The sequence below is a fragment of the Equus quagga genome, chromosome 11 (genome assembly GCF_021613505.1).
Source record: "Equus quagga isolate Etosha38 chromosome 11, UCLA_HA_Equagga_1.0, whole genome shotgun sequence".
NCBI lineage: Eukaryota > Metazoa > Chordata > Mammalia > Perissodactyla > Equidae > Equus > Equus quagga.
The window spans coordinates 104,781,805-104,807,662 of record NC_060277.1 but is presented as its reverse complement, the minus strand read 5'-3'; the positions used below and the strand labels follow the sequence as shown (position 1 = coordinate 104,807,662).

The window sequence follows — 25,858 nt, the reverse complement described above, 5'->3', positions numbered from 1 at the left end:
GGACTTTTATTTTTTGGGAGGTTTTTGGTTACTGCTTTGATCTCCTTACTGGTGATTTCTCTATTCGTATTCTCTACTTCTTCTTGTCCAGTTTTGGAAGGTTGTATGATTCTAAGAATTTATGTACTTCTTCTAGGTTATCCAATTTGTTGGCGTGTAGCTTCATAGTATTCTCTTATAATCTTTTGTATTTCTGAGGTATCTGTTGTAATTCCTCCTCTTTCATTTCTGATTTTATTTATTTGAGCTTTCTTTCTTTTTTTCTTGGCAAGTCTAGCTAAAGGTTTGTCAATTTTGTTTATCTTTTCAAAGAACCAGCTCTTAGTTTCATTAATTTTTTCTATTTTTTTGTGCTCTCTATTTCATTTATTTCTGCTTTGATTTTTATTATTTCCTTCCTTCTGCTGATTTGGGGCTTTGTTTGTTCTTCTTTTTCCTGTTCCTTTAGGTGCACTGTTAGATTGTTTATTTGGGATTTTTCTTCTGTGTTGAGGTAGGCCTGAATTGCTACAAAATTCCCTCTTAGAACTGCTTTTGCAGAATCCATAGATTTTGGCATGTCATATTTTCATTTTCATTTGTCTCCAGGTATTTTTTGATTTTCCTTTTGATTTCTTATTGACCTAATCATTGTTTAATAGCGTTTTGTTTAATCTCCACATTTTTGTGGCTTTTCTGATTTTCTTCCTGTAGTTGATTTCTAGTTTCATAGCTTTGTGGTCAGAAAAGATGTATGGTATTATTTCGATCTTCTTAAATTTATTGAGACTTGTGGCCTAATATGTGATCAATCCTGGAGAACGTTCCATGTGCATTTGAAGAGAATGTGTATTTTGGAGTTTTTGAATGGAACGTTCTATGTATATCTACTAAGTCCATCTGGTCTAATGTGTTGTTTAAGGCCAATGTTTCCTTATTGAACTTCTGTTTGGATGATATATCCATTGGTGTAAGTGGAGTGTTAAAGTCCCCTACTATTATTGTGTTACTGTCTATTTCTCCTTTTATGTCTGTTAATAACTGCTCTATATACTTAGGTGTTCCTATGTTGGATGCATAGATATTTACAAGTGTTATATACTCTTGTTGGATTGTTCCCTTTATCATTATGTAGTGCCTTCTTTGTCTCTTGTTACAGTTTTTGTTTTAAAGTCGATTTTGTCTGATATAAGTATTGCTACCCCTGCTTTCTCTTCTTTGCCAATTGCATGGAGTATCTTTTTCCATCCTTTTACTTTTTAGTTTGTTAGTATCTTTAAGTCTGAAGTGTGTCTCTTGTATGCAGCATATATAATGGTCTTGTTTTCTTTATCCCATTGGCCACCCTATACCTTTTGATTGGAGCATTTAGTGCATTGACATTTAAAGTAGCCATTGATAAATATGTATTTATGCCATTTTGTTACTTTTTGTTTCTGGGTGTTTCAGTAGCTCTTCTCTGCTCTTTTCATCTTCTCTTGCCCTCTTCTCTTGTGTTTTGATGGCTTTCTTTAGTATTATGTTTGAGTTCCTTTCTTTTAATTTTCTGTGTATTTATTACAGGTTTCTGATTTGTGATTACTATGAGGTTCACATATAATAACCTAAGTATATAGCAATCTATATTAAGTTGAGGTCTCTTTAGTTTGACCTCTTTCAAAAATCTCTACCCTTTTATCTCTCTCCTCCACATTTTATGTTTTTGATATCATATTTAACGTCTTTTTGTGTGTGTGTCTATCCGTTATCCTTTTTCATGGAAATAGATAATTTTAGTGCTTTTTTCTTTTGACTTTGACTTTCATAGGTGGTTGATCTGCAACCTTTACTATTTATTTGCCTTTACCAGTGATTTTATTACTTTTTTAAATATAATTTTCTTATTCCTGTTTGTGGCCTTTTATTTTCCACTTAAATAAGTCCCTTTAGCATTTCTTGTAAGGATGGTTTCTTGGTGATAAACTCCTCTAGTTTTTGCTTGTCTACGAAACTCTTTATCTCTCCTTCCATTCTGAATGATAACCTTGCTGGGTAGAGTATTCTTGGCTGTGAGTTTTTTCCTTTCAACACTTTTTAAATAAATCATGCCACCCCTTTCTACCCTGTAAGGTATCTTCTGAGAAGTGAATTTTTAATTTTGGACATTTTAATTATAATGTGTCTTGGTGTGGGGTCCTTGGGTTTATCTTGTTGGTGCTCTTTGTGCTTCCCATACCTGCATGTCTGTTTCCTTCCTTAGGTTAGGAAGGTTTTCAGGTATTATTTCTTCAAATAGATTCTCTTGCCCTTTGTCTCTCTTTTCTCCTTCTGGGACACCTATAATATGGATGTTAGTGTGCTTGATGTTGTCCCAGAGGACCCGTAGACTGTCCTCATTCTTTTTTCTCTTCAGCTTCAGTGATTTCCTCGTCTTTGGTCCAGCTTGCTCATCCGTTCCTCTGTGTCATTTACTCTATTGAGTCCCTCTAGTGAATTTTTCACTTCCGGTATTGTAGTCTTCATTTCTGATTGATTCTTTTTTATATTCTCCAGTTCATTGTTGAAGTTCTCACTGAGTTCATCCATTCTTCTCCCAAGACCAGTGAGCATCCTTATGACTTTTTATTTGAACTCTTTGTCAGATAGATTGTTTATTTCTGTTTCATTTAGTTCTTTTCCTGGGTTTTTGTCCTGTTTCCTTGCTTGGAATGTATTCCTTTGTCTCCTCATTTTGCCTGTTTCTCTGTGCTTCTATCTATGTATTAGATTGGTCAGCTATGTCTCCTGATCTTTAAGAGATGGACTTATATAAGAGATGCCTTATGAAGCCCAGCAGTGTGCTTCCTTCTCATCACCACTTCCAAATTCAGGAGTGTCCCCTGTGTGGACTACATATGTCCTTCTGTTGTGGCAGGGTTACTCTTGCTGCAGGTGCCCAGGGAGGCTAGGCTGTCTCCCTGGATGGCTGGTTGTAATGCTCAACTGCATGTGATTGCTATGGACCCTTCAGTCACTTTGTCAGGTGTGGGGCGCCTGAGCACAGTTGGCTGCAAGGTCAAGTAGCACATTCCTGTTGCAGTTTTTCTGTTAACTCAATAGGCCCCCAGCATGGCTGGTTGCTATGCTCAGGGGCAGTCAATTGTTGACCTTATAGGTCAATTCTGGCCTATAAGGCTATTGTCAACTCTCTCAGGATTGCAACTGAGTGGGGCTGGCTCCAGGCATGGGAGCACCCAATTGTTTCAGGCTTTGGAAAGTGGGGCTGATCCCTTATGTGGCTGCTTGAGAAGCACAAGTCTTCTGCAACTGACAAGCCCCACTGCCCACAGGACCATATACCCAGTCAACACAGTCCTATCCCCTGTGCATGCCCCTACCCACTGAAGTGGACCTAATCACTCCACTGCAGAGGCTCCCCACACTCCACCAATGCCCCACACACTCCACCCACTCTTTGCACATGCTCTGGCCCACAGAGGCAGACCCACTTGCCCTGCTGAAGAGGTTCCAGGCACCCTGCCTATGCAGGCCCACAAATTGCCTGAGGGCTTGCTGTTTGGTGGGGCTGGTCTCTAGGGTGGGCTGCCTGCCCTGGCTGAACTGCATCAAATTGGTGCTCTACTGGGTGGGTGGGTCAGACCTGGTCTAATAGGCCAGAGGAAGAACTCCAATGGTGTCTGCCAGCATCTGTGTCAGCATGCCTGTACTAGGGCACAATAATGGCGGCTGTTGCTAATGTCTCAGTCCCTAGAGTGGTCTTACTTCTCACCGAGATGCATCCAAAACCTATCAGGTGAGTCTCTTTTTACCAAAGGACTGTGCCCTTTTCTTTCTGGTGATTTTAGGTTGCTTCCCAAAACAGTTGAATTTGTGCATGGGCCCTTTATACCAGGCTTTACCCCGCTTGTGTCCAATAGCTTTTCTGGTGATATTCCCTGTTGTAGTTAGTAGCCAGCAAAGCCAGGTATTATGACACTTGTCTCAGTTGTGCTGAGTCTAAAAGCTGCTTATAGCATTAGTGTTCCCCTACTCAGAACCCTCAATCCTCCAGGGAAGGCTTCGTACCTTAGGATTGCTCCAGGCTGGCTGTGAAGCACCGTGCCTGGTGAAGGTGGTTTTTTTTTTCTCTCCATAAATGAATTTTGGCCTCTTCCACCTAAATCAGCACTGTCCCTGTTGCAGAGGTTCTTTTTTTATCCAGTTTTCAGTTATCTCTCAGGGGTAATTGTTCCAAGAGTAGTTGTAAATTTGTTGTGTCCACGGGAGGAGGTGAGTTCAGAGTCCACCTATGCTGCCATCTTGACACTGTCTCCAAATTACATTTTTAGATGTCATCCATGGTTTGTGTGTAGTTATATTATAGTGTTATGTAGTATTCTATTGTGCAAATATACTATAGATTTTCTTACTGATGGACAACAATATTTTCCAGTTTTTGACTATTATGAGTAACTCTGCAAAAAAACATTCTTATACATATTTCTGTTGAACATGGACAATCAAACCTATTTGGTATAGATCTAGGAGTTGAATAGTGGGACCTAGAGTATGTATATCTTAATCTTCACAGCTATTGCCAAATATTTTTTCCAAAGTGGTTGCATCAATTTACTTTTGCACCAACAGTGTTTCAGTTGCTCCAGATCTTCACCAATGTTTGGAATTGTCAGTCTTTCAAATTTTAGCCATTCTGGTAGATATGTAATAATATATTGTTGTGGTGTTAAGTTGCATTTTCCTGATTATTGACTAAGTTGAATACTTTTTCATATGCTTAGTGGCTTTTTGTATTTTCTCTATTATAAAATGCCTCTCCTGGTCTTTTCCCCATTTTTTTACTGAGTTTTCTCTTTTCCTATTGCTTCATACAAATTCCTTATATATGCTGGATATGAGACATTTTTCAGTTATTTGCTGCTGACATTTTTGCTATCTTAATGGTGCTCTTAATGAACAAAATTTCTTAATTTTGATAAAGTCTGGTTTGTCAAGTTTTTCTTTCATGTAGAGAGCTTTTGTATCTTTAAGAAATTATTGAATACCCCAAGATTATAAAGATATTATCCTACATTTTATTCTGGAAGTTCAATTGATTCAGCTTTTACATTTGGATATAAAATCCACTTCAAAATAACTTTTGTGTATCTATAGGAAGAGACAATATTAATTTTTCTACACTGACATCCAATTACTTCAGCTCTATTTATTTAAAAGATCATCCTTTCCCCAGATGAATTGCAATATTTCTTTTGTCACAACTCAACCAATCATGTCTGGACCCATCTGTCTATCCTTGCACTGCTGACACATTGTCTTAATTGTTTTGCTTTATAATATGTCTTGATATCTGGTAGTAACAATTTTACCACTTTATTTTCTTTTTCAAGAGAGTCTTTTCTACTCTAGATTCTTTGCAATGATGTAAATTTTAGAATTAACTTAGGAAGTTATACACACATATGTGTGTGTGTTTGTGCAAAACTGTTGAGATTTTGGTGAAGTTGACTTTTTCATCCATTTGGGGAAAATTAACACTTTTTTTGTCATGAATATATCCTCACATTCATTTTCCCTTAGTAATTGTTTTAATTTTAAGTATAGAGTCTTGCACATTTTTGTTTGATTTATTCCAAAGTTTTTGATACTTTTGATGCCGTTATAAGTAGCATCTATGTTTAAATTCTTATTTCTAAATGTTTGTTGTTAATGTAGAGAGATGCATCTGATTTATGTACATTGGCATTGTATTCAGCATTCTTGCCATGTTCATTTATTGAATCTAGTTATTTTTCTGGGTTTTCCCTTGGGATGCTTTATATATAATCATGTTGTCTACAAATAATGATGGTTCATTTTTTCCTTTTGCAATCTTTATGCTGTTTACTTGTTTTTCTTGCCTTATTGTACAGATTAAGATCTCTAGTACAATGTTGAATAGAAATACAGGCAAAGGAAAAGCTTTCAACATTTCACAATTAAGCATGATTTTTGGCATTGGTCTTTGTACATCTAATTCATCAGATTAAGGAAGATTTCTTATCTTCTTAGTTTGTGAGGAGTCTTTCTTTATTATAAGCAGATATTGAATTTTATCAAACACTTTTCTGAATCTATTAGATTGATCATGTTATTTTCTCCTTCAATCTGTTGTATGTTGAATTACATTGATTGATCTTCAAATGTCAACTCAGCCTTGTATTCCTAGAATAAACTCAACTTTGCCATGAAAAACTAACATTTTAACATAAATTGAGAAGTTGTATAGTGTCTATGGTGAGGAATTGGGCTTGGGAGCTGAACTTCTTTATTCTGATCTCAGCTTTACCACTCCTCACTTGTGATTTTTGACTTCATCTGGTTAAGCTACTCAACTTCTCTGTCTCAGTTTCATCATATGTAAAATGCAGATAAAAATAATAAGGCATACCGCATAGGGTTATGATCGAGATTAAATGGGATTATATGAAAAGCACTTAGAACAGTGCCTAGAACATGGTAGGTATTATTACATGGCAAAATTATAAATAAAATTCTTTTTTTGTAGTAATAACTAGAAAAAAGGTAAGTCCTCTTATCATTTTCCTACTAAGATCCTCCAAATAATTCTTCATGTTCTTTCTAAAATTTGTATTTCATTGTTGCAAAGAGTAGATATTTTGCAATATTGCAAGGACTTTATGAAAACCAGCAAACGAATTATAATTTAAATTTGTATCCTTAGAACATTGTACTTTTTAAATCAGTATTTCCTTCTAATATTCCTTTTATCACTATAAAATAGAAATAGTTTCACTAATAACTTTATTTTAAGAGCTTCTTAAAAAAGCTGCTTATAAAATTATATAATTCTTGCTGCTACACTGAGTTATTTTTATTTATCTAATTTAAATATTTATTATTATTTTTGTTTGAATCTTAGATTATCCACCTGGATTATAATATGAATGGTGTAATTTTTCCTGACCCTTCAGGAGAATCATATAAAATGATAGCAACCTTTTCCGTATTGGCTTTTGATGCTCTTTTCTACTTGGTATTGGCATTATACTTTGACAAAATCTTACCCTGTAAGTAATAGTGGATTTTTCTCTGACCTTTACTAATATTCATCACACTGAAGATGTTTTTCTTGAGGTTATGTGAATATATTTTAAGAAATTAAGAATAACAAATATTTCTCATCACAGGCTAAATGAGTTCTTTATTTCTACTTCATAATTTGAATGGTCCAAAAGACGTTTTATGTAAAAAAGTTATTTTTCTGACTTTAATAATAATACACATTTTAAATATACAATAATTATAATTTTAATACATATTATGATTATATAGTATTAAATAATGTTATTTTTTCAAGGTTCCCTGAAAGTGTTTTCAAAGAATGATATTTAGGATTTGTATCAGAACAAGCTGAAAAAATTAGTTAAGGTGATTTTGGCTAGTATAGGACCATCTTATGGTGGAAGTGCTTCCTAGTAAATATTTGGTCATTTTACAAGAATGTGGGGGCAGATTGTAAACTAAACACAGCTAGAAAAGACCTCAGATGTGAAATAATCAGTGTCTTCCTGACTTTGTTTCTGGGAGGACTATTTTGGAAGGGAAGATGTCCATCCTTTAAGGAAATAACAAAATGAAAATTAGAGAGGATATTTTCAGCAGTATTCTGAAAATTTTTCATATACTGTTCATATTTACAGAAATATATTACCAAGTTAGATTTACTTCATCTTGCAGACAACCAAAAATTTCACTTATTATAAGCCCAGAATTTCTTCACATACTCTAGGATCAGAATGCTTTTTTCCTTCTTCTTATCTTCAAGAAACAATCTCCTTGTTTTTTATCTTCCTTCCACTTTGACTGTATTTAAGGTTGTGTTATGTGTTTCTGTGTATTTCTGTCTTTCTATCACTTCTAGTTAATAACTGAAAGCCCTTAATAACAAATACTACTTTATTTTTAAAATCTGAAAAATTACTACATTTTCATCCTGAACAAATGTAATTTCTTCATGTATTTTTTTATTCATGTAACATATAGATTTCAGTATTATGTTCATCATATTGCTGTGGTCAAATGATTTATTAAGTTCAAAACATGTTTACGATTATTTTTATGTGCCATATTACAGCTTTCCCCCCAAATATTTGGTTTCATTCATACTTCTAAATACCTTTTCGACCACATTTTATTCAAACTTTTGATTTATACGTTGCTGAAAGTTCTATTATATTGTTTAACCTTTGTGAAAATGTTATTTCCTTTGAATTTTCATCTTTACTTCAAAACCAAGTTTTCTTCTCAAAAATAGAAGTTAGGAAGAAAGTAATTTCTTTACGATGCTTAAAAATCCAAGACATCCTGTACTATTCTGAAAAGACTTCTCTGCTCATTGTTTTAATGTTACTGACTCAATATCTTATTGCTTCTTGATGAATTAGATGGAAATGAACGCCAGAATTCTCCGTTATTTTTCCTGAACTCATTATCTTGTTTCCAACACCAAAGGACTGATAATAAGTTCATTGAGAAAGAAATAGATCCTGAGCATCCCTCTGATGACTGTTTTGAACGGGTAGCTCCAGAATTCCAAGGAAAAGAAGCCATCAGGTAATTGCACTTATACTAATATATGGATGCAAGGCTAATGAATTATTAACCAACAGCAACGGGATGAGCCTAAGGCAAAACGTTGAAGAAGAAATTCGTTTTTATGACTGTCACTTTGAACTCTTCCACGCCATCACCACCAATATCTCCTAACTGCTACTTGAAAGGACAATTCTCTTTGCTTAGCTCCGTGTGATCTTACTGCATCACTCTCCGTCCTGTCTTCCTCCTTGTTTCCATCCCTTGTCCCCCATCTCTCTTTTATACTTGCTCTTTCTCTTCTCTGTCCCTTCCTCCGTAGTTTTGTCTGGCTTACACAAGATGATGGAAGAAGTAAGAAATTTAGAATCAGAAATTCTTAAATCTTAATAGCACACTTCCCTCTCATTTGATGTGTAATCTTGGAAAAATGAATAAGTTTCTCTGGAGTCTTGGTGTCCTGTGTGAAACAAGAGTAACATTTGCTCTGTAAGGTTGTTTGTGACAGATTTATATGAGTTTTTAAAATATCTCTGCTCTCAGACCCTATGGATTCTAACTCGGGGGGTGTGGGCTTGAACCCAAGGGTCTGTGGATTTTAAAGAGCCCTGTAGATTTTTCCAATGTGCACTAAAGTTAAAGAATTAGAGAGTTTTAAATATCAACCATTTGTTTATTTAGCAGATATTCATATAGTGCTTACTATGTACCAGACACATATTTAATTCCCAGCAAAAGTTTATAAGGCAGGCGCTTTTATTTTGCCCATTTTATAAATGAAAAAGTTGAAGTACTGAAAGGTTAAGTCTCTTGCCCAATGTCACACACTCGTAAATGGGGAACTGGGATTGGAATCCAGTTTGGCTCTAGAGTCTATGCTCTTAATTTGTAGTAACCTGGCTACTGTAGAGATGTCAGGGGGCAATGGAAGATGAATAAAATGGAACTATAGCTGGAAAATGAAATATTCCTAAGACAAGAGTATAGGATGAACCTATGTACCTAAGCTTTGCCTTTCTAATTCTGATCCTATTTTCTGTTAAGTTTTCTGAGGGGCAACAGTCGCTCCCAACCCTAGCTCCATGGAAAACACCTGCCTGAAAGAGAAAGGCCAACTGAGGAATAATCAAAAAAACTCAATCCCAAGGTCATCAGTCCCTCTCTTCCAGTTGAGAGCACAAAAAATGGCATTATATTACTATTCAAATTATAATAATTTTCAGGTTAAGTTTTCTAAGAAAGTGTTAAGATTAGTTACATAGGTCAAAAAATGTTTGTTCTTCTGCTGTGAAGGAGAGAAAAGTGAAATGTCCTCACCCACACACCCACCATCCCCCTTACCCTCAACCCTGACCAATCTAATCAATGTTGACTCTGGGCATCCCTGTCTCGTGATCTGGATTCTTGACTAAAATAGAGATTTTGGACCACTGACAAACTGGGAAAGGAAAGTCGTCTGATCCAAGGCCTGTCCACTGAATCTCTTTGCTCCAGTGTGGGACGCCTCACCCCAGATCCACATGAAAGTAGCAAAGTAGACTTAGGTGCCCAGCATTACAGCTCTTCAGTGAAAAGCTGCTCACATTCAGTCACTAGTTAAGCAGGTTCTGGGGCTGCAAGACAGCCTAAAATTGACCTTTACCACCCAACGTTAGATGCAGTTCCCAATCCACAAGTCTTATCTCTTCTTTCTTCACAGCAACCCTTTCTTAGGAAAATGATTGCCCTTTCCCACCACTAGACAAGTATCAACTCTATCACGATCAATCCCAACATGTGAATTTGATTTTGTATGGATATAGAAGGTACTAAGGTGTCGATTCCCTTTTCCCCAGGCAGTCTCTACTTATATACTAATGAACTCTTCCTCTTTCCCTAGCAGAACTTAAGCTATATGTATCTGGAAGTATGGGGGAAATCTTGCAGAGTTATAACTAGAATCAAGATCTTGGTTCTGTAAAAATATCTTGTTTAAATTCACAACTGGCTTCCTCTCACCTGTACTCCCTTTTCCCAATTCTTCTTCTTCTTTGGGGGCATTTGTATGTACATCTGTCCATTCCTAGAACTTTAGATGATTCATGCAACACTCCCAGAACATAGGCAGGAAGTCTGCCCCAAATGTAAATGGCTATCTTCATCTCTGAAATCCCAAAATAACTAGCTGCTCTTAAATGGAAGTTTATTTATTAAAATAAAACATTAAAGCCCCACTTCAATGTGTGTCCCATTACACACAAAAAAATGTGGAAACAAAATACCCTGTCAGATTCAGTGCCTTTTCAGCCTTTCTCTTTCAAATTTTCCAACTCTTTGGTGTAACCCCACACACCGCCAGCATTCTGGTTGAATAAAAGTCCTTACCTTTATTCTGATTCATGTTCAGAAAGGAGGGTGACTAAACTCTGTTTCCCTTTGAAGTTGAAGATGCATTGCACATGGTATTATGTAATCATGACATTTCTAACCTGTCTGGTTCCTGCCTTGTCCTGCAGCAGTTCCCTTTGAGATTCCAATGTGCATTGAAATTTGATAACCACTCATTTAGAGGTGCGTGTGTGTGTGATATTCAGATAAAGAAATCCAGCAAACCTTTAGATTTGTGAGCTCAGGGGAAAGGATGAGGTCAACTTTAGGTTGGTGTTGAAACCACAAGAACCAATGAGATACTCCTTTGAGAAAGTCAAGAGTGAGAAGACCCATAATATACATAGAGAACCCTGTGGAGCATCAAACTGATGTGTCTGGTGAAAGAAGAGAACTTGACAAGGAAGTAGAGAAGGGAAATTTAGAAAAATAGGAAGAAAATCAGTAAAGTGGAGTGTCGCCTTGAAAGTAGACACTATCAACAAGGAGAAAGTCATTAAGAGTGACCCATAATCCAATAAATAAGGATGGGAAAATATTTATTGCATTTGGTAATTAGGAGTCCACTAAAGATTTCAGCACGAAGACGTTTACTAGAGTAATGGATTCAGAAGCTAGAGTGTAATTGATTAAGGGGGAAGTAAGAAGTGAGGAAGTGGAGATGGCAAGTTTACATTTTTATTTTAAGAATTTTTTTAAGATAAGGGAGGAGAGAAGTTCGATTGTATCTAAAGCAGAATTAGAGGCTAAAGAGAAACTATCAGAGAGAAAATGCAGATGACAGGCTCTGATCAGTAAACAAGATTGGAAGGAATGGGAGATGATGGTTAAAGAGTACAAATAAATGATCTTGAACAGGGGAAAAACACAAAATCTTCTAAGACGAGAAGATGAAAGTAAGGATAATTACAGAGCACTCTACTTTCTAAGCAAAACACTAATAATTTAATAGTAACTTTCTGAAGAGACTCTTTTATTTTGTATCTCAAGGGAAGTGATTGATCAAAAATAAGTCTTTACCTTTCTTTGTAGTGTGGTAATGTCATCCCTTATTTCAGGTAATGTGGTTGACTGCATCTAGCACTCTAAGTTGGTTGTGATCTGTAGTATTTTTGCCTCTGTGTTGGCTAAGTAAGCACCCCTTCTGTCATTTCAGAATCATAAATGTCAAAAAAGAATATAAAGGAAAGTCTGGAAAAGTAGAAGCATTGAAAGGTAAAGAAAAGCATTTCATTGTTTCATGATTTATTACAAAAAATGGGGAAAATTCAATGTGAAAAATTTTAAAAATATAGATAAGTGAAACAGGAAAAGAAAAAAGAATACAAACAATCTAACTCCACTACCTGGAAATTAACTATGTTTAAGAATGGATATAATATACTTCCAGATGTTTCATGCCTCTATTAATTTGCAAAAATGGGATCATACGGTGAAAAATGCAATTTCACTTTGTTTTTTAAGATGACTTTGCTATAACCAATATTTTATTTTATTTGCACCATGAGGAAAGAATATCTAGACTTAAAATTGATATTTTTTTTTACTAGCCAGGGAATTTACATAGTTTATATGTACTGGTGAAATTCATTAAAACAGGATGAGTAACATCCTTGACTGTGAATTAAATTTTACAAGTCAATATCCTATAACAAACATAGTTTATAATTTTGGATACACCAACATATTTGATACTAAAGCTTCTAACAAATATGGTTTTCTATAACAAACGTTTAAGCAAGTATCAAATTAGTGGCTACGTTTTATAGAGGACACCATGCTTTTAAAAATTAATTAATTTTTACCAAGGTATAACTGACATATTAACATGTTAGTTTCAGATGTACAACGTAATAATTTGATATTTGTATATATTGTGAAATGATCACCACAATAAGCCTAGTTAACATCCATTCTGATGCATAGTTACAAATTTTTTGTGTGTGATGAAGACTTTTAAGATCTACTCTCTTACCAGCTTTCAAATATACAATATGGTATTATAAGTGTAGTCACCATGCTGTACATTATATCCCCATGACTTATTGATTTTATAGCTGGAAATTTGTGTCTTTTGATTTCCTTAACCCATTTTGCCCACCCCCTATGGCAACTACCAATCTGCTCTCTGTATCTATGGGCTTGGTTGTTTTTTTTTTTTCAGTTTGTTTACTTGTTTGTTTAGATTCCACATATAAGTGAGATCAGACTGTATTTGTCTTTCTCTGTCTGACTTGTTTCACTTAGCATAATACCCTCAAAGCCTATGTTGTTGCAAATGGCAAGATTTCGTTCTTTTTTATGGCTGAATAGTATTCCCATTGTACATATAATTTGCTTTTATTAATAATGATTTTAGGAAGAATGTAAATCATTTTTACAAGGGACAGAAGTTTTAAAAGTTAAAAAATAAGATCTGTAGACCCTGAGGAAGATTAAGAGTTCTCTCTCCATTGTGCTTACTTTATATTTATTTTCTAACAAATGCAGCATACCTTAACTCAATCTTACTAATTCTTTTGAGATTGGGTTTTACTTTGAGAATTTATTATACTTGTGTCAGCAAGTTTAATCTCACTCCAGGTTTCTCTCATCAGATTCCATCGAGACCTGTGGCTTCTTTCTTTAATTTTAGCCAATGATATATTGAAGTATTTTTAAATTTACCATTTCAGTTTCCAGAGCACATTATGAACTGCTTTTGCACTCATCAATAACCATGAACTTCTTTTTATGTCTAAACACTTCCAACTTCTACAAGGATTTCTTCTATTTTCACAAGTAGCAGCATCTTAAAAGAATTGAAAGGATTGAACATCAATACATTAAAAAATATATGAAACAGAACCATTTGGAGTTGCTCTTTGGGAAGTAAGAATGAGAGTTGTCTCTCTCAGCTTGTCCCCATGCAGTGGAACACCTTTGGGAAAACACTTTTGAAATCCCTTATCAACAGCTGATTCTTCAATGGCTAAATAGCATACCATGGTAGCAATACCATAATTTACTTAACTAACACACTAGGGTATGAAATTCTGTTTGTTTCCAATTTTTTCACAATCATAAAAAACACTGTAATGAACATCCTTCTTCTTCTTCTTTTTTTTTGAGGAAGATTAGCCCTGAGCTAACTGCTGCCAATCCTCCTCTTTTTGCTGATGAAGACTGGCCCTGAGCTAGCATCAGTGCCCATCTTCCTCCAGTTTATATGTGGGATGCCTACCACAGCATGGCTTGCCAAGTGGCGCCATGTCCACACCCAGGATCGGAAGCGGTGAACCCCGGGCCACCGAAGTGGAACGTGCGCACTTAACTGCTGTGCCACCAGGCCGGCCCCATAATGAACATTCTTGTTCAGTCTTTATAAAGATCATCAATTATTCCCTGAATATGAATTTCTAGAAGCAGACATTCATTATTCAAAGAGACCATATTTTTAAGATTTTAATTCAAATTTCAAATTGTTTCCCTCCAAGGTTATAAAGATTCATACTCCCACAAGCAATAATTAACAACAACAATAGCAACACTGATGATAACAACAAACACTTACAGTTCATTGAATACTTAGTGTGTGCTGGGAGCTATGCTCAGTGCTTTACATGGACTTTTTTTCATTTAATCCTTTGAGATACGTAATAGCTCTCCCATTTTGCAGATGAGGAAACTGAGGCTTATATTTCTTTTTTTCAGTTAATATGGGTCAATTCCAGGATAGCTAGTGCCACTTTTCTCTTATTCTTGAAAATATTTATTTTTCCACCTAAGAAAAACCTCATGAAATTTGTTAATGTACTTTTTTAGTTGTCACCATATTTGTTATTAATTAATTCATCTTTTTTGGTGAATATGAAAGGTCGTTTCATTGATCTTTATTTCTTGTGTTTACTTTTGGCCATTTTAGGCTTCTATTCTATTTCATTGGTCAGTGTATCCTAGACCAGTAACATGTTATTTTGATTACTATATTTACTCACTCCGCTGGTATTACTGTACTAGTAACATATTATTTTATTTTATTTTTTTTGGTGAGGAAGATTTGCCCTGAGCTAACATCTGTTGCCAATCTTCCTCTTTTTTTTTTTTTTTTGCTTGAGGAAGACTAGTCCTGAGCTAACATCTGTGCCAATCTTTCTCTCTTTTGTACGTGGGTTGATGCCACAGCGTGGCTTGACAAGTGGTGTATGTCCGTGCCTGGGATCTGAACCCGCAAACCTGAGCTGCCAAAGTGGAGTACACTGAACTTAACCACTATGCCGTGGGGCCAGCCCCAGTAACATATTATTTTAATTTTTATAGTTCTCCAGTGTATTTTAATATCTTGTAACCAAGACAAATTTCTTTCTATTCTTTAATTTTTCTTAATGATTTGAATTTATTCTTCCAACGATCTTTGAATCTTTTAGTCAAATTATAAATGAGGGTTTTAATAGACTGGATTACAGTAGGAAGGATTTTCTCTTTACATATAATTGTTATCACTAGCACATTTAATAGCTTACCAAACCAAACCTTATAGAGTTTAATTTATCCAAGATCATTGAGACAGAAAATGGATGAACTGGAATTTCAGCCCAGTCATTAATTAATTTCAATAATGTTTGACAATGGGTCAGGTAACTCAATTGAAAGGACTTGATCTTTTAGATATACTGTATTACATATAAGATTCTTAAGAATTTCATCTTACTCTGTCCAACAACTTTCCATAATAAAGTTTGATTTTCACTTGATGGTAAAACAAACAAACAAAAAGTAGTACCTCAAAAGATTCTTAGTTAAATGACTTTTGCTATTGACATGTAAATGCAAAGAGTTTATGACAAGGGGCCAGTGTGGTGGTGTAGCGGTTAAGTTCGGGTGCTCTGCTCCTGCAGCCCGGGGTTCACCGGTTGAGCCCGGGCTCAGACTGATGCACCACTTATCATGCCATGCTGTGGCAGGTGTCCCACATATAATATAGAGGAATATGGGCACAGAATTTAGCTCAGGGCCAGTTGTCCTCAACAAAAACAGGATTGGCCCCAGATGTTAGCTCAGGGCTAATCTTCCTCAAAAAAAAAAAAAATCAGTTTATAACAAAAGAATAGAAAAATGGGCATAGAGTAAATATAAATTTTTGGTGAATATATTTTAGAATGCAATTAATACCATGGAAAATGTTTATAATTTAATATTTGAAAAGGCAGACTAGGAAAGAATAGAGTATGGTCGTTTGTGAATGTATATATGTACATTTACATATTTATATGTGCACATGCATACACACTGGAAGTAAGTGTATTACAATGTCAATATTTGGAATTATGGTTAATTTTATCCTCTTAAGTGATTGTGTTTATTTTTCAAGTATTCTACAGTAAGCATGTTATTTTAGCAACCAGAAAATATTGAATATTCTCTCTTTCAAACTATTGAAATGCTTGAGAATACATAACTAAGATAGATTGTCTTGTTCTGTTTTTAGAACCAGCCTTGTCTAATGTGCCTTATTTATAATTTTCATATTTTATTCTAAAAACAGGCTTGCTCTTTGACATATACGAAGGTCAAATCACAGCAATTGTGGGTCACAGTGGAGCTGGCAAATCCTCATTACTAAACATCCTTAACGGGTCGTCACTTCCAACAGAAGGTGAGCAAAAAGGAATTTTTCAAAGGCAAGATGTCTGATAATAGAATGAGGGCATAGGTATGCCTTTCTCTCATTTTAAGGTTTAAATTTGACTGCTTAAGAGAAAATAATGTTTGTTTATCTAAAGTTCTTTAACAGAACTATATGATTTTGAATATACATTTTATTTCTCAAATTTGTATGAAAATCATTATCTTTATTCCATCGCTATGTGATGTTCCAGGGGAAATATACACTACTCTGGGCATATATTTATGTTAAGAATAATTAGTAGTTGTTAATAAGTTATGAAGTCATCATTTTAGATATGTGGAATATATGCCAATATTTTCCTAAGATCTCCAAGCATTAATGAAATGTATTATCTTGCCACTGTTAAATTGTTTTTAACTTCTATTCTTAGGATCCATTACCATCTATAATAAAAATCTTTCTGAAATGCAAGACATGGAGGAAATCAGAAAGATAACTGGCATTTGTCCTCAAGTCAATGTTCAATTTGACATACTCACTGTGAAGGAAAACCTCAGGCTGTTCGCTAAAATAAAAGGGATTCAGCCACAGGAAGTGGAACAAGAGGTAGATAGACATGCTGGATTGATTGAACTGCCAACTATTTGCCAAGTTGAATCATGACCACAGAATTGCCCTCAGTGGTTTACCTGCCCTGTTATGGATAAAATTTAGGCAATGTGGGGGCTGGCCCAGTGGCACAGCAGTTAAGTTTGCACATTCCATTTCGGCGGCCCAGGGTTCGCCCGTTTGGATCCCAGGTGCGGATGTGGCACCGCTTGGCAAGCCATGCTACGGCAGGCATCCAACATATAAAATACAGGAAGATGGTCACAGATGTTAGCTCAGGCCCAATCTTCCTCAGCAAAAAGAGGAAGATTGGCGGCAGATGTTAGCTCAGGACTAATCTTCCTCAAAAAAAAAAAAAAGAATTTAGGCAATGAGGTCCTATAAAAAAGTCTGCTGCTGTAATGAACCGTTAAAATTGGATAAAATGAATCATCTTGGATTTTAAGCTGTGTGTATTTTCTTGTATAGGTACAAAAAGTTTTATTGGAAATGGACATAGAAAACATTCAAGATAACCTTGCTGAACATTTAAGCGAAGGCCAGAAAAGAAAGCTGACCTTTGGGATTGCCATTTTAGGAGATCCTCAAGTAAGTGAGATTGTGCATGCGGAGGAATGCAGGTTGAATATCACTAAAGTGTCAAGCTCTTCTTTTACCACTAAAAGTAGTAGAGCTTTCACAGTAATGCATCAAGAGAGAGCCTGCCATGTTTAACTGAGTCCAAGTGTAGTGGATGTAAATTGTTGGATAGTTATTTATTTATTTTTTGGTTTTTATTGTTATCCATGCTATCATGTGGAAGCAATTAATATGGAAGAGAGACGTATTTTATATACCTTCATCCTCTGCAGGTTTTGCTATTAGATGAACCAACTGCTGGATTGGATCCCTTTTCAAGGCACCAAGTATGGAGCTTCCTCAAGGAACGTAAAGCAGACCGTGTAATCCTCTTGACTACCAATTTCATGGATGAGGCTGACATCCTGGCTGGTAATTGTTGGTTTTACCTCAGTATTACAGTAAAGAATTTGGAAATGTTTATTCCTGGGGCAAGAGTCTCGCTCTCATTACCTCAGTGTGCCTACATTCCATAACAGCCTGCGGATGATAGGAGTCTAGTCCCACTGTAGAATTCCTTGCTGACTATACATTTGCTTGATCGTGACCACTCATAAAAGATTGTGATTTTTTTCATATCAGCTATCAATTAAACACCCAAATCTTCTTTAATATATATTTGGCTGAAAAATATCCACGCATTCTTTAGCATCCAGAATAGAAAACATGCCAATGTAATTTATGCTTTTTTGTCAGGAAGTATTACAGGGCAATGAAGTCGACTGTAATTCATAAGCTCCTTTTAAATGCATACATTTTAGTGTGTGTTTCAAATTTTTAAATGCACATAGATATAGTTATGTCCACAGAATGCTTCTCCTATAGAAATCTGAGCTTTGGCACCTGATCTACATTTTTTAGAGAGGAAAGAAATGACTCTTAATATCTTTTCTTTCTGGCTTCTTTCTACTCAGATAGAAAAGTGATCATGTCCAATGGGAGACTGAAGTGTGCAGGCTCTTCTGTCTTTTTGAAGAGAAGATGGGGTCTTGGATATCACTTAAGGTAAAGACTTCAGGAATAGATTGGAGATAGACAGATGGATAGATATACTGGTATATCCAAAAGGCAGACACTTATGAGAGAGAATTGGCCTTATGCTTCATCTCTGCCAAACTGAATGGATCATTGTTTCCCAAATGCATTTCCTACATTCCTGCCTCCTTGTATCTTTGCTAATGCCAATGATAAGCAAAATTTCAAAATTAGCCCAGGCTGACTGATCTCAGCAGAGCTACACGTTCCAAGCAGCTGCTCCATGCAGCGTAAACCTCCACTTTCTTCCCACCTCCACTTTCCTCGGCTGACCCATATAATTCTGTAATATATTTTCATTCTTTCACAGGGCACAAAGTCAAATAATTTCAGAAGGTAGTATCAGCAGGGATTAAATCTGGTGGTAGAGAGTAAAGAAGACTGGGTCTAACAAGAAAGGGTGTCCAGGCAAAAAAAAATCAAAAATAAAGAAACTTACGCCAAACAAAACGTGTACATAGGCCAAATTTCCCTATCAGCCACTAATTTCTGATATCTACCTGGTCTTGTGTAATCTTTATTTCCCTAAGAAGTCTCCTCTGCCTAATGTTCTCACCTCCCTCTGTTTATCTTCCTATTTGATATATACAGTTTTAATTACAGTATGTATTTGTTTGTATATTTGTAGTTCTTCTGAGTTTATACACCTTCTCTGTGTAGATCATAGGATTTTTCAAACTGATGGTATTATTATTATTGTTATTGTTTACTCACTTTGTTTGTTCCATAAAGCCAAGTAAAGTAGTACTCAAAGGCTAGATATTCAGTTAAAGCTCTTCTTTCTAGTAGCAGTGGAGAAAATACAAATTAAATTGTCTTTTCTTTTAAATATTAGTTTATACACAAATGAAATATGTGATCCAGAAAAAATAACATCCTTCATTAATCGTCACATCCCTGATGCTAAATTAAAAGCCGAAAGCAAAGAAAAGCTTGTGTATACTTTGCCTGTGGAAAAGACAAATAAATTTCCAGGTAACTTAAATATGATTACGATGGAATGAAATTTGGGAACAAATGTTCACGTTATTGCTACAATTTTTATTCTTTAAAGGAGTTGGATTTTGTTGTAGATTGAGTTCCCCAAGAAGCAGAACTTGAGATGAGGATATTAGTGCAATTAATTTGTTTGATAATTGATGCCTAGAAGCTCCAACAGGGAGTGGGGACATGAGAGGGAAGGGAAGGAAGCCAGGAAAGTTTGCAATAAGCAATGGAGGAGTAATACCACTGGAGAAATAAATAGATAAGTAAATACGTGAGCTCAGAGTTATGTCACCAGAGGGGTGAGAAAGCTGGGGTATTTACTTGCCACTCTGTATCCATCATTGGTTAAGAGATGCTTCCAAGAGCATAAATCTTCTGATCCTTCATTCTTGTGCTCAACATGAGCTTAGCATACTTCAGGGCCCAGAAAAAAAATTCCTCAGGCAGCTGTTCTTAACAAGCAGATTTGCTGTATACAGGCAAGCGCAGAAAAGACGGGGATGGGCATCCACGCATAAGCTAAAGGTTTCCTTTTGTATTTTAATTTAATTGTGTATGTATTTATTTCACAGAGAAAAACATAGTTTATTTATTCTACAAAAGTATTCACCATGGGTTCCCAGCCTGCTGGGTAGCGGAACCAACGTAGGCTTTGTTTGATAGGTAGTCCCAATAATCCCTAACTCTTTGTATGATGCTGTCTCTGAGCCAGGCACTGTTCTAACGGCCTCATATATATCAGTTCATTTAGTCCTCACAAAGTCCCTGTGAGGTGGGCACTGGAATTTTCCCTGTCTTACAAGTGAGGAAATGCATCTCAGTCTTTAATGACTTAAACAGCTTTCTTTTTGTTTAAACATTTAGTTTATTATAAGTTTAACTCCCTATAGGCCTGCTTTATACAGGCTCATTTAGATGATTCAGTCTCATGAAGCAAAAATACACAAGAATGCAGATTTAATCCCACCTCCAAATATAGCACTCTCTCTGTCCTTGTTGTAGCATGGAAGATGGTGTCCCCAAGACCATGGGCCATGCTGTGCTATTCTGTTCTTGGACTAATGTCCAGTGAGGTGCAAGTAGCCCGCCTTCTTTTTTGGTTGGGGAAGGGGAATAGTGAGTTATATGCTAGTACCACCACTAGAATATATCACTTAGCCAGAGTCCCCGGTGTTGGTCCGTAAGCCCATGGCAGCCTCTTTACGTGGACCCCAGGCCTCTGCAATTCCAATGGTGTACTTATCTACTTATGTTTTTGCTAGGACATAAGGAGGCTCCCAGATCTGTATTACAATTGTATAATAAAATAATAATCAAGGCCGTGGAGGTTAGAGAAATGACTGGTGTCAGGCTGGGGTTTATACAGAGTGGTCACAGAAGGCCACAAAAAGAAAATGCTCTAGAGCATTCCAAGCAGAGAGGAAAAGAGGGTGTCCAGAGTGCAGTTAGGAAGGGAGGAGAGTGGCAACTGGGAAGGGGTCAGGTTGTAGGTATAGTTACTCATTCAGATGGAGCTTTAGAGGCTGTGGTGTGGTCTTTTAATTTTATGTTAAATGCGTTGAGAAACCACTGAAAATCATTAAACAAGGGATTGATGTGATGTGACATATTTTCATTCTCTGGATAGAAAAGATCACTCTGGATGTAGCGGAACAAGAGTAGATACTGGGAGACCAGCTATGTGACCATTTCAGAGGTACAGGTCAAAGATGATGGTGATTGGGCTACCGCGGTACCAGTTGAAAGATGGATGGAAGGGGATGGATTTGGAACATATCTGGAGATAAAGTCAAGGAGTCTGACTGATGGCCAGTCTGTGGAGCATGAGGAAAGTGAAAAATAAAGAGACTCTTCTAAATTTTTGGCTTCAATCATTGGGTGGAAGCTGGTGTCATTTATTGTAAAATGATGGTAGGGACATTTGGGTAGGATGAAGAAGGAGAAATTAATGTTCTGTTTTGGAAATGTTTACTTTGAGATGCTTTTAGACTTCCAAGTGGAGATATCGAATGGCTAAGTATTTAGTTGGTTATAGGACATTGGAAATCAGAGAAGAGCCAAGTGAGAACTGAATTTGGGAATCATCAGGATATAGATGGATTTGATGCAAAGAGAATGGATCAGAGTGTACGAAAAGAGAAGGTGATTTAGGACTGAGTCCTCAGGGAAAAGTAGAAGAGTAGTCAGAGGGAGATGGAAACTGAGAGCCCCCGATGAAGTTAGAGGAAAAACAAGAGAATATGTTCTCATTAACTCAAGGGAGAAAATGTTTCTAGAAGGAGGGAGTAGTCAACAACTTTGAATGCCACTGAATTAAAAAAAAAGAGAGAGAGAGGGGGCTGGCCCCGTGGCCGAGTGGTTAAGTTCGCGCGCTCCGCTGCAGGCGGCCCAGTGTTTCGTTGGTTCGAATCCTGGGCGCAGACATGGCACTGCTCATTAAACCACGCTGAGGCAGCGTCCCACATGCCACAACTAGAAGGACCCACAACAAAGAATATACAACTATGTACTGGGGGGCTTTGGGGAGAAAAAGGAAAAAATAAAATCTTTAAAAAAATAAAAAATAAAAAAAATAAAAAAAAATAAAAAAGAGAGAGAGAGAGAGACCGAGTTAAAAGAGTAAAATAAAAATAGAATAAAACTTGTGCATGGAGTCATTGATGACCTTGAAAAGAGCATCTTCTGTGGAAGGATAAAAATAGCATTTGGATTTGTGGGGGTTAAGTTGAATAGGATGTGACAACTCAAAGGCAACAAAGTAGACAAATCTTTGAGCCCTGTGTGTGTGTGTGTGTGTGTGAGTGTGAGCGTGAGTGTAGGAGGAGATTGGGGTTTTTTTGTTTGCTTTTTTCCTGATGCTTGTCTTTGCTTACTGGGTGGCATTACAGCATTTTTCCCTGCTGTTTGGGATGACCCACTACATGTAGGAGAAATTGATGATAGAGGGGAGAGAGAGAGAGAGAGAAAGGAGATTACTTTGGGAAGTCCTTGAGGTGCCAAAAGAGGATAGAATTCAGAACACGAGTCAAAGAGGTAGCCTTTGATAGGAACGGCTACAAGTCTTTCGTCCATACAGTTGGAAGACCCAGAATATGGGGAGAAATACAGGTTGATTTGTGGTGTGGAGGTGGGAAGATGATGCTCTTTCTGATGGCTCATATTTCTTCAAAGAAGTTTGCCAGATATTCATAACTGGGGATAGAAGATGGAGTGCAGATGGTTTGAGGATACAGAGGTCTGGCATATGCATTTTAGAGAGGGAGAGCATTCTAATGAAATTTTGCCTCTGCTTACTGGGATATTCCAAAGACATAAATTTTCTGAACAATATTCTGCATCATCTTTTAAATGTAATTTACTAGATTTAGTTATCAATGTGATATTTCCAAATGTATCTGATCTGATCTGTTGCCTTAGACCTTTTTAGTGATCTTGATAAGGGTTCTGGCCAAGGTGTGATGAGTTATGATGTTTCCATGTCAACTCTGAATGAAGTTTTCATGAAACTGGAAGGAAAATCAGCTTTCGAACAAGGTAAATCCATTTATATAATTCACAGAAAGTCCATTTCCAAATGATCATGTACCAATTTAGTATTTATAATGTCTTATGTAAGAGTCACACTAAGGAATGTGACAAATTCCAAATTTGACTCTGCTGTTTGGGAAGGGCTGTCATTGTTTCCTAACATCATTACTAGGACTGAACACAGATCCCTTCTTGGAACATACCAAATCACTATTTGCAAACTATTTGCCTACAATTTAAGCAGTTTTCTCCTATCCCCAGACGCTCACTGCTTCTTGGACACTTTGAAGACATAAAAGTTTCTCAGTCAGGGTCATGAAGTCTGAGCAGATATTTCTTATAAAAAATTGTTCTTAGCTTGTTAATATGCAAACTTCTGCAAAGGTCTAAATGGGGGAAAGTCTTGGGACCATCTTGTATGTACTTTAATGGGTGATACTGATAAGAGCTGTCATTTATAGAGCAGCTGTGCCAGACACTTTGATAAATGTGTGTATAGGGGCCGGCCCCATGGCCGAGTAGTTAAGTTCTCGCGCTCTGCTTCGGCAGCCCAGGGTTTCGCTGGTTCAGATCCTGGGCCCGGACATGGCACCACTCATCAGGCCATGTTGAGGCGGCATCCCACACGCCACAACTAGAAGGACCCACAACTATCTACTGGGGGGGATTTGGGGAGAAAAAAAGCAAAAAAAAAAAAAAGAGAGATTGGCAAGTTGTTAGCTCAGGGGCCAATCTAGGAAAAAAACTGTGTATATATTGCATTACTTTCCTACAATAACCACCTTTCTAACAAGTGTCATTGGCACTATTTTACTTATGATAAAATCAGACAGAAGAGCAGTTAATTGATTTGCCCCAAATCATCCCAAGTCACAGATGTGGGAATCAGGTACAGATCTGGTGGTTTCAGAGCTGGTAATCTTTCACCTACACTTCTTTTTTTATTTTTTTAAAGATTGGCACCTGAGCTAACATCTGTTGCCAATCATTTTTTCTTTCTTTTTCTTCTCCTTCTCCTCCTTCCTCTCCTCCTCCTCCTCTTTCTTCTTCTTCTTCCTTTTCTTCTTCTTTTTCTTCTCTTTGTCCTTCTCCTTCTCCCCAAAGCCCCCCACTACATAGTTGTATATTGTAGTTGTAGGTCCTTCTGGCTCTGCTCTGTGGGACGCCACCTCAGCGTGGCCTGATGAGCAGTGCTAGGTCTGTGCCCAGGATCTGAACCAGCAAAACCCTGGGCCACCGAAGCTGAGCATGCAAACTTAACCACTCGGCCACGGAGCCGGCCTCTCACCTACACCTCTTGATAGCTTAGTACTAGACGTTTAGGAATCAATGATTGGCTATTCCTGTGGAGAAGATTTCTCAGAATCTCTCAGAATATTCTTACATATGGAACCTTCTATGTCTGTTGAAAGACTGGGCATAATGAGATCACTCTTTAGTGAATTCTTCTTTTGGTATGAATTTGGCATGCTTTATCACTAGATTTATTGAATGTGAACATCATAAATGTAATCTGTTTCTTAGTTTTCTTTGTAACCACAGACATTCTAAAACAAATTTTAATATTGAAAAGAGAATACTGATACCCAAGGATGACATTAATAATGTGTGTGCATATGTGTGTATGTGCAGATTTTGAACAAGCAGAAATGACAAGAGACACAGAAAGCCTGCACAATATGGATCTGGCTCACTCTTCTTTCCCTGAAATGCAGGAGGCTCTGAGTGACATGGGCCTCTGGAAGATGCAGGTCTGTGCAATAGCATGGCTCCGTTTCTTAAAGTTAAAACGTGGAAAGAAAGCACTTTTGGCCCTGTGAGTATCAGAGTACTGTGGTTTTGTAAGTGAATTTCAAAAGAGGATCAAACCAGAAGAGAATTTAAAACTAGAGCACAATATGCCACATTCTTGCCAGAGGATGGCTAAATGCAGCATTTGATTTTACTGGGGACAGTGGGAATACCTGTATGTTAGCACTCGATTAGCCTAATCCACAGATCTGCTTAGTTTTCATAGTTTGATAGCCTGGTGTTTATATAGCAATGCCTTTTAGTATTGTTGGCATGCGAAGATGTGACTTTCAAGATTTTAGCACCTATAATCAGGGCTGGTGTAGATTTGGTATTTGACAAATATTTGTGAAATTTTTGACTGAATGAATAAAATTACTATAGATTCATATGGTTATTTTTCTTTATTGGTAGACTATTGGTATTTGGAATCGCAATATTCCCTTTGATTGTGGAAAAGATACTTTTCGCTGTAGTAAGTCAAAAGAGTGATTGGGAATTTAAACCTGAATTGTATTTCCTCTCTCCTGGACAACTTCCCCAAGACTCTCGTACCAGCCTATTGATCATCAATAACACAGGTGAAGAGACAAACAAAATTTAAATCCAGAGATAAGTTATTGTTATTGTTAAATAGCACATGTAAAAGGAAAAAAAGCAAATCATGAGAGAAGAAAATGTGTGATTAAACTTTATGTATAGAAATCAACTTCTGGGGAATAGTGCATTTTGCTCTGATTTTGGAGATGATGGGGATGGTGGGAC

General features: G+C 36.6%; 1 protein-coding gene across 3 annotated transcripts in view; it reads left to right on the top strand.

Annotated features, from left to right (window-relative positions):
• Positions 1–25,858, top strand: part of ABCA6 (ATP binding cassette subfamily A member 6) — a 64,385-nt gene that overhangs the window by 13,853 nt on the left and 24,674 nt on the right. For all 3 annotated transcript variants that reach the window (XM_046675977.1, XM_046675979.1, XM_046675978.1), the window contains 12 exons: positions 6,878–7,025; positions 8,403–8,571; positions 12,074–12,132; positions 16,442–16,552; positions 16,956–17,131; positions 17,603–17,722; positions 17,986–18,124; positions 18,667–18,757; positions 19,623–19,762; positions 23,192–23,308; positions 24,935–25,118; positions 25,508–25,674. In XM_046675977.1, the coding sequence (XP_046531933.1) occupies positions 6,878–7,025; positions 8,403–8,571; positions 12,074–12,132; positions 16,442–16,552; positions 16,956–17,131; positions 17,603–17,722; positions 17,986–18,124; positions 18,667–18,757; positions 19,623–19,762; positions 23,192–23,308; positions 24,935–25,118; positions 25,508–25,674 (1,621 nt within the window). The remainder of the gene's footprint in view (positions 1–6,877; positions 7,026–8,402; positions 8,572–12,073; positions 12,133–16,441; positions 16,553–16,955; positions 17,132–17,602; positions 17,723–17,985; positions 18,125–18,666; positions 18,758–19,622; positions 19,763–23,191; positions 23,309–24,934; positions 25,119–25,507; positions 25,675–25,858) is intronic.